General features: G+C 46.1%; 1 protein-coding gene across 1 annotated transcript; it reads left to right on the forward strand.

Moving 5' to 3' along the window:
- The first annotated feature begins 3,063 nt into the window (after window positions 1-3,063).
- LOC123189276 (uncharacterized) lies at window positions 3,064-8,410 on the forward strand. The gene is made up of 8 exons (XM_044601655.1): window positions 3,064-3,412; window positions 4,346-4,912; window positions 4,995-5,101; window positions 5,199-6,591; window positions 6,695-6,922; window positions 7,017-7,250; window positions 7,333-7,586; window positions 7,677-8,410. The coding sequence occupies exons 1-8, from the start codon at window positions 3,239-3,241 to the stop codon at window positions 8,146-8,148; spliced, it is 3,429 nt and encodes a 1,142-aa protein (XP_044457590.1). The 5' UTR covers window positions 3,064-3,238; the 3' UTR covers window positions 8,149-8,410.
- Window positions 8,411-14,493: the final 6,083 nt, after the last annotated feature.

Raw genomic sequence — 14,493 nt, forward strand, 5'->3', positions numbered from 1 at the left:
AAACCGACATAGAATGACGGACATGCGAAGCAACTGGGAGGTGGCGTAGGCATGCATCCCCACATGCCTCGCCATGGCGCATAGAAGTGGAGGTGGCCAACGTACAACACGAAGGGTTGATAGACGGTAGGCAAACTCAAACATATCTTAAATCAGAAGTCCAAACAGAGACACCATGGGAAAGAACCTGATCTACTAATGGGAAAAACTCTCTAGACATCCGATCAAGGTGACATGCGGATGAACCCTAGGTATGGGATGCACTCATGCACATCTCCTAAAGGAGATCAATCTCCTCGGTGGCAACCTGACGTGAAAGCTGAGGTCGAGCTAGGTCTAGGATTTTGCAGTTGATATCGTGTGAGCCAATGAGATTTTGTGTAGTTAGGTGTATGCTTTATTGATCCTATCTAGAGATTTATCTAGAGTACATTACAAACTCTATTCTATTGAATACATTAATAATCTAATCCTATGTAACTAAGTGAGTGGTCTTCACTAACATATCAAACACATTAAGCTACAGGCGAATTGCGGCCAACCAGCACGGCCACGTGGCGCATGCTGGTTGACCATGGCAAAAAACATTTTGATTTTTTTGGTAGATGAAATTGATGAACTTTTTGATTTTTTTGGAAGATGAAATTAAGTCCATTTTTTCTTTTGAGAAAAGTTTTTTTTGAGATTATTTTTGAAAGATGAAAGTGAGAATTTTGTTTCTTTTTCATTTTAAGAACGTTTTTAGGCTTTTCCGTTTTCTTTTTGAGATGCATGCAATGTTCACATGTTGTGAGAAAGTTTTATTTTTAATTTTAAGATGAAGTTGAGGTTTTTTCTTCGAGAGGAAGAAATACATGCACAACTTTCTCTCAAGAGGCCCGCCACCACTAGTTTTATCTCAACATGCTACTATGTCACCTTAACATTCAATCATTAATGGAAAATGGCAAGACTCAACATACAACCATGCATATAAAAATACTTCAATAATTTAATCATATTATGTTACTTATATGCAATAAATATTTATAATTATAAAAATCTTATGTAGTTTATGTTCTAGTTCTTATATTACCAATTAATATATTTATATCCATCTAACCAAATGTAATCAGAATATATTAGAAGCAATTCCCATGGCAACACGAGGATACCATCTAGTTTACTTTAACAATTATAGATAACTGAGTTATTCCTCACTGAAGTGAACTTGTAGTAAAAACTTATGCGTTGGCTTGTTATCTTTTATCAATTTTATTATAGTGTTTTTTGATTCATTTTAATCGCTTTTGTGGCTATTATTATAGTGTAGATATAAATATACGCTCGACGTAACACAATCCACCAACCAAAAAAAAGAGCCTATGATGTGTCCCAGAACGAGGGGCAGTGGGCATAGTTTTTTGTGGCTTGGTTTAATTAGTTGGACAAATTCAACAATCTTTAATGCATTTTACTTTAACAAGAATGATTCACTTGTTACCGGTCTCTTTCTATATAGAAACTCACAAGAAAAATGGGGACAATTTTTTTCCGGGGTCAACAACCTAAAGAGTATGACCGGTATCTAGGAGTGATCGGTCTCCTCCACCCATTTGCTATCTTGCGCCTCGACCATCTAATCAACCTCACCGTCCCTCTCTTCTCCTCCTCCCACCCTTGCAACATACACCTCCCCTCTCACAGCAAATGGTGGTGGCTTGCAGCAGCGACAACAACTTGTAGTGGCGGTTGGTCGCTTGCAGCCCCGACATTGCTGCCCTACACACTGGTTTCGTCCCCCTCACAGCACGACGTCGTCGGTCCGATAGTGTTAGTGGTCATAGCTCGGCGTAGCACAAGCAGCCACCCCAATCCCTATGGCCACTCTCCCTCCCCTTGCAACATGGCGTGGTTGGGCCACAGTAGCACTGAGCGCCCAACTTCCAACAATACCGACAATGTTATCTTGAAACACCAATGGTCTCCCCTTATAGCAGTTCGTGTTTGGACTTGCAGAGCAGCACCAGCAACCTGACATGTAGCAGTGTGTATGCAGCGCCCGACCTACACCTCCGATGCCCATCTTACAATGAGGACGCCCTCATGTTGTGCCAGTCATGTGTGGCTTGCAACAATGGTGTCTCCGCTTGTAGCATAGCATAGGGAGGAGGTTGCCGACAAGATCGACTGGTCAAGAGTATTCATGGATATACGGGCGATTAAGTTGGTCAAGTTACAATGCTGTCCTTTGCGGGGTTGCTATCCATCGGATGAGTGTGCGATCGATGCCTCGGTGCGTTGGATCAATCGGCTGAAACAAAACATTGTCACTTTTTAATGAAAGAAACTATGTATCGGCCCCTGTTTTTAGGATGGTAATTCACATTTCTAGTTGTACAATCAGCAATGTGAAGCTGTAATACTGCAATGTTATTTTATCGCAAAGATAGCTTATATTGACTATTTCAATCTTAATGTTGGTCAACACAAAAGCGGTCCCTAAAGATATATACTATATGATCAAACTTCTTAATCACATTTTCAAGTCAAACTCAAAGCTAACTTCTTTTTCCTAGTTGAACTCGTATCAAACTTTTTTTTGAGCTTTAACTCGTATCAAACTTGACCGAACTGGGAAGTAAAATGCATATGCATGCTTCGATTGTAATATGCTAAGAAAACCATTGAAAACAGTCTCATACGCGTATGCATGCTCCGATAACCGAACTTCTGGATCACATTTCCGAGTCGAACTCATATCAAACCTTTCTTAATTTTCTAGTGGAACTCAAATCAAACCTTCTCTATTTTTCTAGTGGAACTCAAATCAAACTTGTCTGAACCCGGACACGGAGAAGCAAAGCCCGGGAGGGCAATTCGGTCAACCCAACGCCCCGAAAAAGGGCGCGACCCAACCGCCGAACCGTCCCGAAGCGCCTAACGCCCCGAAAATTACCAAAACGCCCCTCCCTATCCGTCTCGGCTCCGGCCCGAGCGTCCGATCCGCTCTGCGATTCGGGAAACCGCTTCCCCCGGAGAGTACCTGGTACCGCACCTATATAGCGCTACGCGTGGCGCACCCAGAACGGCGCGGAAGAAACTAAACTCGAGAGGCGAGGGGAAAAATAAGGGAGAAACAAGTGGAGGAGTAAAGCAGCGGCGCAAGCAAGGGAGGGAGGAGGAGGAGAAAGCGAGGCGATTTCTTGCGGGATTCGCCGGCGAGTTCGATCGGCGAGGGAGTCTGATCGGTGCGGTGATGGGGGTGAGGGAGCCCGTGGCGATGGAGATACCGGCGGAGGAGGGGGCGGCCGCGAGGGTGCCGCCGCGGATCAGGAGGAGGCTGCTCGAGGGCAGGGCCAGCGGCGGCGGCGGCCCGGCCAGCGCCGAGGAAATCGAGGCCAAGCTCAAGGAGGCCGACCACCGGAGGCAGGTAGGGGTCCCTGTCTGGTACCTTTGGTTTTCCTGCCTTTATTCCCCCCCTTTCCCCTTCTTCCTCCTCACGGTGGATTGCCAAGTCGCGGGGCGTGAAATTGTGAACTCGAAGTGTTGAGGCCTACTTCTTTTCCCCTTCTATTATACTCGTCGGTGGTTCCCACCTTACTGGTGAAACGATAGTTGCGTGTCCTGCTGTAGAACTGGTATGTAATTTTATATTACTTTAGTAAGAAAGTGGTGCTGTTTTTGAAGGAATTTACAGTAACTTTAGACTTGTGAAAGAATTCTTTTGGTTGAGCCTGTTCATGGGGGAGTCGGAGACTCAGAGTTACATTCTTTGGGAATTGTTTCGGCGGTAGGTAGTCGTGAGCTGAAGTTGGTCTCACGGGTGTCACGAATTGCTTTTCTGTTGGATTTTGCCGGTTTTTCTTTTCTTTTCTAGTTTGGAGTTTTCTGGTCTTTGAATTGAAGCGTTTCCCCCCATTGAAATAGTCTCAATTTTATCTGTAGTTCGGTGAAAGCGTAAACAGGAACTGTTAGTAATTAATTTAGTTGTCTGCATCGGTTTATTCCGAGTCTCCAGTAAAAATGGAAAGTTTTTTTAATCAAATAATAAAGGTGAAATTATTGTAAGTTCTAACTGCTTGAGTTAGCAAATTGATTTCAGGTTGTTTCGGTGGTAGGAGAATTATCCTAGTTTGGTAGGATAGTTTGCTTTCATCATCGACCACTTTGTTTTGCTTAGAAGTAACTTGTACCGCTGAAATTTTAGTTGCAACTTCTGTAGTTCTGTTGGTTGATGTAATCCTGGCAGGAGCTGTAGAAACAACTAAATAATTATGTGTTCTTTTGGTTAAAAAGTAAGTTTGAAGTGAATTAGCGATACATGCTTGATCAAATTAACTTATTTTCAATTGTTTCTCTGCAGCAATTCCGCGATTGGTTATCCTGCAAAGCAAGGAAGAAGCCACGGAGCCCATCGTGGTCGTCTCAAGAGGAAGATTACGGACAGCGCCTTGAAGCCAGGCTTCAGGCAGCTGAGCAGAAAAGGTTAAGCCTCTTGGCAAAGGCACAGAACCGGTTAGCCAAGTTGGATGAACTCCGACAAGCAGCGAAGAATGATGTGGAAATGCGGTTTGAGAAGGAGAAGGAGGAACTTGAGACTAGAGTCGAGTCTCGTGTCCGACAGGCAGAGGAAAACCGTATGCGCCTTCTGCATGCAGATATGCAGAAGCGGGCCGCACTGAAGGAGAGAACAGAGAGGTCTCTCGTGCAGAAGGCGACATCTGAGAGCAAGTATACAGAGCGGGTGCGATCTGCTATCCTGGCAAAGCGTGCTGCTGCTGAGAAGAAACGGTTGGCGTTGTTAGAAGCTGAGAGGAGGAAGGCTCGTGCTCGGCTCATGCATATTCAACAAGCAGCCATGACTGTAAGCAGCCAGAGAGAAGCAGACAGGATTAAATTGAAAGAACATCTGGATAGCAAACTTCAGAGGGTATGTGTTGTGATACATACGCTGATTACAATTTTAGTTCTCCTGTTCTGCTTCTTATCTGATTTGTTATCTTATTGAACAGGCCAAGAGGAAGAGAGCTGAATATTTGAAGCAGCGAGGAAGTCCGTGCAGTTCTGCTCATGCCGATTACATCAAGCATGCAGATTTTCTTTCAAGAAAGCTTGCAAGGTATTACTCTCATACATTAAATTTTCCTTTGAATTCTAACCATTTGATTGTATTTGTATGTTCGAGTTAATTGAAGTTTTCTTCTCGTATATTGTAGGTGCTGGAGAAGTTTTGTGAAGTCCAGGAAGACAACACTTGCCTTAGCTCAAGCTTATGATGCTTTGGGAATTAATGAAAAATCTGTGAAGTCAATGCCATTTGAGGAATTAGCTATGTTGATGGGATCTCCCACAGCTCTTGAGGCTACTAAGGCATTACTTGACCGGTTCGAGAGGCGTTTGACTCTTTGTCAGTCAGCAAGTTCATCATCTGCAGAAAATATTGACCATCTACTGAAACGCCTTGCGACTCCAAAGAGGAAGGCACCTCCGAGTAGAGACGGAAGAACAAGGGTTGCAGCAAAAAGGCCAGCAAGAACTTCTGAAACAAGCAGGTTGTCTAGATATTCACTGAGGGTGGTACTCTGTGCTTACATGATCCTGGCTCATCCTAGTGCTGTTTTAAGTGGAGATGGTGAGCAAGAGAAGCTACTCATGGAGTCAGCAGCAAACTTTGTCAGGGAGTTTGAGCTGTTAGTTAAGACAATACTCGAGGGGCCAGGAAGAGCCTCAAGGCAGCCATCTCTTGATGCTGCTGAATCATCTAGTTGCCAGAAGTCTTATGATGTTGCCAGTCAAAGTAAATTCAAGACTCAGTTGGTTAATTTTGACAAAGCGTGGTGCACCTATCTTTACGGATTTGTGGTGTGGAAAGTAAAAGATGCAAGATCATTGGAGGGTGATCTTGTTAGGGCTGCATGCAAGCTTGAGCTGTCAATGATGCAAACATGCAAGTTAGCTGCCGACGGGCAGTCACACAACCTCACCCATGATATGAAGGCGATTCAGAAGCAGGTTTCTGACGATCAAAAACTCCTAAGAGAGAAGGTTCAGCATTTGAGCGGTGATGCAGGCATCGAGCGTATGGACTCTGCTCTCTCCGATGCAAGATCAAAGTTCTTTGAAGCGAAGGAGAATGGAAGTCCATTGGCAGCACCTGTTGCAAACGTATCTACCCCTCTGAGCATTGATTCATCTGGAAAGCTCCCGCCTACTGAGGTCAATATGAATTCCAAAACAGATGCTGAAGGATCAAGGTCTGTTGTGCGATCCCTGTTTGGAGCTTCTGGAGCATCAAGCAGCACATCACCAGTGAATCTGCCAACAGAGAATGAGCAGATGGTCAATGAGATGCTTCATGAGGACGGTGGTGCGATTGCTGGCAATTCTAATGATGCTCGTACCATTGAGAAGGGTTTCCAAGACAAAGTGAGGGAAACAATGGAGAAAGCTTTCTGGGATGTGGTTACCGACTCGATGAGAGGAGACAAACCTGACTACAGCCAACTGATCAACCTGGTAAAGGAAGTGAGGGATTCATTGCACGACTTGGCTCCCAAGGAATGGAAGGAGGAAATCTGTGAGAACATTGACCTCGAAATTCTATCCCAGGTAAGATCCGAGTGTTTTGCATATATAAGTTTGTCATCGTGTTCCTTATTTTTTTTTCTTATTCATGGAACATTGACATAATTTTGTTCCTGTACAAATGAAGGTACTCAAGTCAGGCTCCCAGGACACCCAATATCTGGGGCAGATTTTGCAGTACTCTCTGGATATGGTCAGAAAGCTGTCTGCTGCGGCAAAGGATGATGAGATGAAGGCAAGTCATGACAAATTATTGAGCGAGTTGGCTGCAAGTTCTGAAGATAATGATAATGGAGTCAGCTCGTTCGTCATTGCTGTTATCAAGGGCCTGCGTTTCACTCTGGAAGAAATAAAGGTGTGTTGAGTGTGTTAATACATTAAACTTGTCCTATAATTAACTGCAGTTGTTTTTATGCAGTGGAATTCTAACATTTTTCTGTTATATACAGCAACTGCAAGTAGAAGTGAGCAAGGCATATGTTCAGCTGATGCAACCGACGATAAAAGGCTCTGCTGGAGTGGAGTACCTGCAGAAGGCTTTCGGCGATCGCTATGGACCTCCTGCCAATGCGTCAGCTTCTCTCCCTGTAACTCTGCAGTGGATTTCAGCATCAAAGAGCATCGTGGACGCAGAATGGAGCGAACATCTGGGCTCTCTTTCAGTTCTTCCAGCAGCAAATCATGTAAGTTTCTAACAACATCAGCAGCATAGGGGCGTTCTATTTGTTATCTGGTTCCTGACACTAGTTTAATCCTTTGTGGCAGGCTCAGCCCCTTGTTACAGTGCTCCGAGCTGGCCATGGAGCTCCAGCAGCTGCTGTAGCTTCAGCAGGTAGTTCAGGTTTACCTGAATGCAAGGGAGAAAAGATTGACAAGCTTGTGAGGGTTGGCCTGTTGCAGCTTATTAGTGGTATGGAGGGATTACAATTGCAGTCAACTCCTGAGAGCTTCCATCTCAACTTTCTGAGATTGAGGGCCGTGCAGGGCCAATTTCAAGAAGTGATTGTGATGTCTACGAGGTAAACTACTATCTTATACTCATGTTATTTTAGTCTAGTCTGCAGGATTAAAACTTGAATGTGTGCTAACTGAACTTACTGTTTGTGCAGCATGCTCGTCCTGCGTCAAGTCCTGATGAGTGAGAATTCTAAGATCACTCCTCCGGAGCTGGAGACTGTCATCTCAGAACTCTTCGGCGCCCTGGTGAAGTTGTTGGACAACTCCCCGGAGGCAGGAACTGAAGAGATCGTGGAGGCGATGATGAGCGCGTCGGCGTCAGCCGGCTCTTTGACGGACGCCAAGATTCAGGCAAGGAGGCAGATAGTAACCCGGGTGCTCCTGAAGAGCCTCCAAGCGGACGACGTCGTCTTCAAGAAGGTCTCCCGGGCGGTCCACTGCGCCTTCCGCGGGGTCCTCCTTGGCGGCAGCGGTGCCAAGGGCCAGAAGCTGGCGGATGCAGCCCTACGCCGCGTCGGCGCGGGGAAGCTCGCCGACCGGGTGGTGAAGGCGGCTGAAGTGCTCATCAGGGTGGCCACGGTCTCGGAGAAGGTCCATGGCCCGTGGTACAAAGCGATCGCCTGAATGTGAATTTAGTTTTACTTTGGTTGGTTCTGTGAATACACACGTTGGGTCGGGTGTAAATTCTTGTCCCGCTGGATGAGGTGGGAATAAGTCATTGTACAGAAATTAATTAGTAGTTCAGGATGTTAAGAATTCTTGGTGTAGGGCAATATATGGATGTCCCAGCTCCAGAATTTAGTCAGTCAGGGCCCGGAGATGCTCAATGGCACTGTAATAGAACTCAATAATGTGGTTTTGTATATATATCTCGTTTGTTTGAGCAGTTGGATGTTAAACTCTCGAATCACTGATTCTGAAAAGGACATAGTTATACATAATCACATCATATGGATTTTATCTGTTAAAGGCTCAAATGCTTATACATCTAGCTCTTTGCTTCAGAACAGACCTCACGGATGGAGAAAAAGCCCTGACCAAATTCATTAGACCCAAAGTAATCATGAATTCAGGAGTAAACTCCCAGGGTTTCTTGTCAGGACAATTTGCCACAGGGTGACCCTGACCACAACCATCACACTTCAAAGGAGTGGATAACGATGGCAGGATAACACTATTTTTGTGTGCATCACCACCCAACAATGTCTCTGCTTCATTACTCTCTCTGATTTTGGGAGAAATCTTCCTAGGGGGCAATGCAGGAATAGAACGACGGTCACCACCAAGCGAGGACTTACTTGCAGTATGCCAGCACCACAGGAAACGGTGTGTATGCCAACGGCCAAAGCCATCAGCAAAGGCCCCAAAACTGTCGGCGAAGGCCTCAAAACCGTCGGCATACAGCCGTCGTCTTTGATTCCCTCAGTAAAGCCTGGATGGCCGTCGGTGTACAAAAGCCGTAGACATAGAAACATATGCCGACGGTCTTCTCGAGCCATCGGCGAAAAAGTAGATGACACGGCCGTCAAACGTCATCCACACACGTGCCGGTTTGCTGTCGGCATAGCTATGCCACGTGTCGCCGCCTGGGGTCCTCTTGGTGGTCATCTATGCCGACGGCAACACCGGATGGCCGAAGATTCCAACTTTATCATGATAAGTAAATAATTCAAAGTGAATTAGAAATGGATAATACAGAGTAATTATACAAGACTTACAGTCTGTTATGAAACCATAAGCTTTATTAATAATTATACAAGGTACAAAATTCTCAAATATTTACATTATATTAAATGAATATAAAAAGAAAAAAACTAAACCAAAATCTAGACTACACCTATTCTAAGCTCTTCTCTATCTTCTTTTTCATCACCTCCATGTCCTGGAGATCAACCTGAGAAACAAGAAAAAGAAGAAGAAAGTTTGTTTGGGGTTCAAATGTATGCATCTCCTATGGATACACAAGCACATCTACATGTCACATCCCTAGTTCTGGTATGTCCTAGGCTAGCCCTTCATGTGTGCATCATGTTTAAATTTCTTAGAAACTTGAAATGGGGATTACAGAAACCCCAGCACCCCCCTGAAACCAACCAGGGTTTACTAAAATTATTTTCAATGAACCTGAAATGCCCTTATAAAATGTTCATCATCTTTGCCTTGGTCTAGAACCTCTGACAAAAATGGTGTACACTTTTCTAGGACAACAGAGGGTCACTGAATTAAATCATATGCTATTTGCATTTGGGCATTTAAGTGCTATATAATATTTTAAATGTTCAAATATTCATGAACTAAAATGTTTACTGTTGGAATTATTCAAAACAGTAGCCTTGAGCAGTTTCATGAATTTTGAGGTTGTTTTAGTATTATTAATAAAGCCCTAAAGTTATGGAATAATAGAAAATAGAAATAAATAGAAAAACCAGAGAGAGAGAGAGAACCTACCCGGCGCCTACCAGTGCGGCCTGCTGCTGAAGCCGGCCCAGCCCGGCCACCTCCCCTGCCAGTTGTCTTCCTCCTCTCGCCAGAAGGCAGAGGGGAAGCAGTGCACGACGCTCGCGCGCGCGGGCACGCAGCTGCCTGCCTGGCCCCTCCCTGGCCAACGCGACGCTGGGATCGTCACCCCGTGGCCTCTAGAACCCACAGACCCCTCTCTCAGTTTTCCCCCTCGCCCCCTCGCTCTCTTCACGCCATGGCCGACGCGCTCGTCGCCGCCGTTCGCTGCCATGCGGCCACAGCCACCCCCTTGCCCCTCTGCCGTCCCCAAGAGCTCTGCCCCGACCTCTTCTTCGTCTCCGCCGAGCCAAACGACGCCGGAGCGCCCCACAGCGCCGCCATCGCCGTTGTCTTCGTCCTCTGCACCGACAGTCGTCGCCGTCGATTCGCAGCAACCCGACCGCGGCCGACCTCACTGACGACGCCGTCGGACGCGCTGTGAGCACCCGCGTCGTCTCCCCCTTCTCCCCTGGTCGTGCTCGCCCTCTAGGCCATAGCCCCGCCATGACCGAAAGCTTGCTCGCCGCCATCCATGTCACTGCCGTGGCGAGAGCCCACACACGTCGCATCCGAGGACGCTATCGTCCTCAGCACACTCCCAGGAGCCGAGAACACCCACCAGATCCTCCTTCCGTGCGCCGTAGCGCCTAACCCGCTGACGCCGGACTCTGGCCGCCGCATTCGTGCTCGCCGCCATCGACTCAGACCACCGCAGCTCCTCCCGCTTGGCCTACCAGATGCACGGGAGCCCCAGCTACGCGTAGGACCAAACCGCGGTCGATTTGGTCGACCGTGGGCAAATTCCGAGCCCCCCGTCGTCTCGGGCTTCATCGGCGACGAGCCGTGGACCAAGTCCGGCAGGTTTGACCCCGCTTGACCGGGGTTTGACTTCCCCCCTGACCCATTGACGTGTGGGCCGCCCCTATTAAATATTAGTTAGATTAGTTTAGCGCTAATTAACCTAGATTAGTGCCTAACCTAACACTTACTAACTATGTTAAGTTAGTTATGACACTGACACACGGGACCCACAGGTCAGGTTTGACCTGGACCGCGCACTGTTGACCTGCTGACGTCATGATGACGCAGTGCTAACGCAGTAAAGTCTTTCTGGAATTGAAATAAATCAGGAAAGGTTTAGAAATTCCAGAAAATGCTTTAAACTTTGAAAAATCATAGAAAATCATCCATAGCTCAGAATTAAATAAATTATATATGAAAAATTATCAGAAAAACCCAATCTATCCATTCATGCTATCCCCATGCATGTTTGAGCAACTTATGCCTGCTGATCAGGTCAAATCAAATGTTGGCATTTAAATAATCACATATGGAGTTTGAATTTGAACCTTTCGTTCAAACCAACTTCATTTAAATCACTGCTAGTTGCATTAGATCAAATCATAGCATATTGCCATGTCATGATCATGCATCATATTGTGTATCGCATTGATTGTGGTCTTCCTTGTTTGCCGATAATTGTCCCCTCTCAGTAGACGATGTTCCGACAATGAGATCGATGACACCGATGAAGAACTATACTATCTTCAGAATTGCCAGGCAAGCAAAACCCCCTTGTTCATTCCGATACAATCCCACTCTCTTGCTCCTGCTCTCTTTTACTGCATTAGGACAACAACGATTCAACTGTTACATGCTGCGGTAGTTGAGCCCCTTTCCTTTGCATGACCTGTCATTGCCACAGTAAATAGATGAAACCCACTAGTTGAAGGAAATATGCCCTAGAGGCAATAACAAAGTTATTATTTATTTCCTTATATCATGATAAAAGTTTATTATTCATGCTAGAATTGTATTAACCGGAAACATAATACATGTGTGAATACATAGACAAACAGAGTGTCACTAATATGCCTCTACTTGACTAGCTCGTTAATCAAAGATGGTTATGTTTCCTAACCATGGACAAAGAGTTGTTATTTGATTAACGGGATCACATCATTAGTTGAATGATCTGATTGACATGACCCATTCCATTAGCTTAGCACCCGATCGTTTAGTATGTTGCTATTGCTTTCTTCATGACTTATACATGTTCCTATGACTATGAGATTATGCAACTCCCGTTTGCCAGAGGAACACTTTGTGTGCTACCAAACGTCACAACGTAACTGGGTGATTATAAAGGAGCTCTACAGGTGTCTCCAAAGGTACATGTTGGGTTGGCGTATTTCGAGATTAGGATTTGTCACTCCGATTGTCGGAGAGGTATCTCTGGGCCCTCTCGGTAATGCACATCACTTAAGCCTTGCAAGCATTGCAACTAATGAGTTATTTGCGGGATGATGTATTACAGAACGAGTAAAGAGACTTGCCGGTAACAAGATTGAACTAGGTATAGGATACCGACGATCGAATCTCGGGCAAGTAACATACCGATGACAAAGGGAACAACGTATGTTGTTATGCGGTCTGACCGATAAAAGATCTTCGTAGAATATGTAGGAACCAATATGGGCATCCAGGTCCCGCTATTGGTTATTGACCGGATACGTGTCTCGGTCATGTCTACATTATTCTCGAACCCGTAGGGTCCGCACGCTTAAGGTTTCGATGACAGTTATATTATGAGTTTATGCGTTTTGATGTACCGAAGGTTGTTCAGAGTCCCGGATGTGATCACGGACATGACGAGGAGTCTCGAAATGGTCGAGACATAAAGATTGATATATTGGAAGCCTATGTTTGGATATTGGAAGTGTTCCGGGTGAAATCGGGATTTTACCGGATTACCGGGAGGTTATCGGAACCCCCCCGGGAGGTATATGGGCCTTAGTGGGCCTTAGTGGAAGATAGGAGAGGTGGCCAGAGATGGGCCACGCGCCCCTCCCCCCTTGGTCCGAATAGGACAAGGAGAGGGGGCCGGCCCCCCTTCCTCCTCTCTCTCGTCTTTCCCCCGCTCCGCGAATCCTATTCCAACTAGGAAAGGGGGGGAGTCCTACTCCCGGAGGGAGTAGGACTCCTCCTGGCGCGCCTCCTCTTGGCCGGCCGCCCCCCCCTTTTGAACCTTTATATACGGAGGCAAGGGGCACCCCTAAGGACACAAGTTGATCCACGTGATCATATTCTTAGCCGTGTGCGGTGCCCCCTTCCACCATAGTCCTCGATAATATTGTAGCGGTGCTTAGGCGAAGCCCTGCGACAGTAGTACATCAAGATCGTCACCATGCCATCGTGCTGACAGAACTCTTCCCCGACACTTTGCTGGATCGGAGTCCGGGGATCGTCATCGAACTGAACGTGTGCTAGAACTCGGAGGTGCCGTAGTTTCGGTGCTTGATCGGTCGGGCCGTGAAGACGTACGACTACATCAACCAAGTTAACGCTTCCGTTGTCGATCTACAAGGGTACGTAGATCACACTCTCCCCTCTCGTTGATATGCATCACCATGATCTTGTGTGTGCGTAGGAATTTTTTTTGAAATTACTACGTTCCCCAACAGTGGCATCCGAGCCTAGGTTTTATATGTTGATGTTATATGCACGAGTAGAACACAAGTGAGTTGTGGGCGATATAAGTCATACTGCTTACCAGCATGTCATATTTTGGTTCGGCGGTATTGTTGGACGAAGCGGCCCGGACCGACATTACGCGTACGCTTACGCGAGACCGGTTCTCCCGACGTGCTTTGCACATAGGTGGCTTGCGGGTGACAGTTTCTCCAACTTTAGTTGAACCGAGTGTGGCCACGCCCGGTCCTTGTGAAGGTTAAAACAGCACCAACTTGACAAACTATCATTATGGTTTTGATGCGTAGGTAAGATTGGTTCTTGCTTAAGCCCGTAGCAGCCACGTAAAACATGCAACAACAAAGTAGAGGACGTCTAACTTGGTTTTGCAGGGCATGTTGTGATGTGATATGGTCAAGACATGATGCTAAATTTTATTGTATGAGATGATCATGTTTTGTAACCAAGTTATCGGCAACTGGCAGGAGCCATATGGTTGTCGCTTTATTGTATGCAATGCAATCGCGCTGTAATGCTTTACTTTATCACTAAGCGGTAGCGATAGTCGTGGAAGCATAAGATTGGCGAGACGACAATGATGCTACGATGGAGATCAAGGTGTCGCGCCGGTGACGATGGTGATCATGACAGTGCTTCGGAGATGGAGATCACAAGCACAAGATGATGATGGCCATATCATATCACTTATATTGATTGCATGTGATGTTTATCTTTTATGCATCTTATCTTGCTTTGATTGACGGTAGCATTATAAGATGATCTCTCACTAATTATCAAGAAGTGTTCTCCCTGAGTATGCACCGTTGCGAAAGTTCTTCATGCTGAGACACCACGTGATGATCGGGTGTGATAGGCTCTACGTTCAAATACAACGGGTGCAAAACAGTTGCACACGCGGAATACTCAGGTTATACTTGACGAGCCAAGCATATACAGATATGGCCTCGGAACACGAAGACCGAAAGGTCGAGCGTGAAT

Source organism: Triticum aestivum, chromosome 2A (assembly GCF_018294505.1).
Source record: "Triticum aestivum cultivar Chinese Spring chromosome 2A, IWGSC CS RefSeq v2.1, whole genome shotgun sequence".
Classification (NCBI taxonomy): Eukaryota; Viridiplantae; Streptophyta; class Magnoliopsida; order Poales; family Poaceae; genus Triticum; species Triticum aestivum.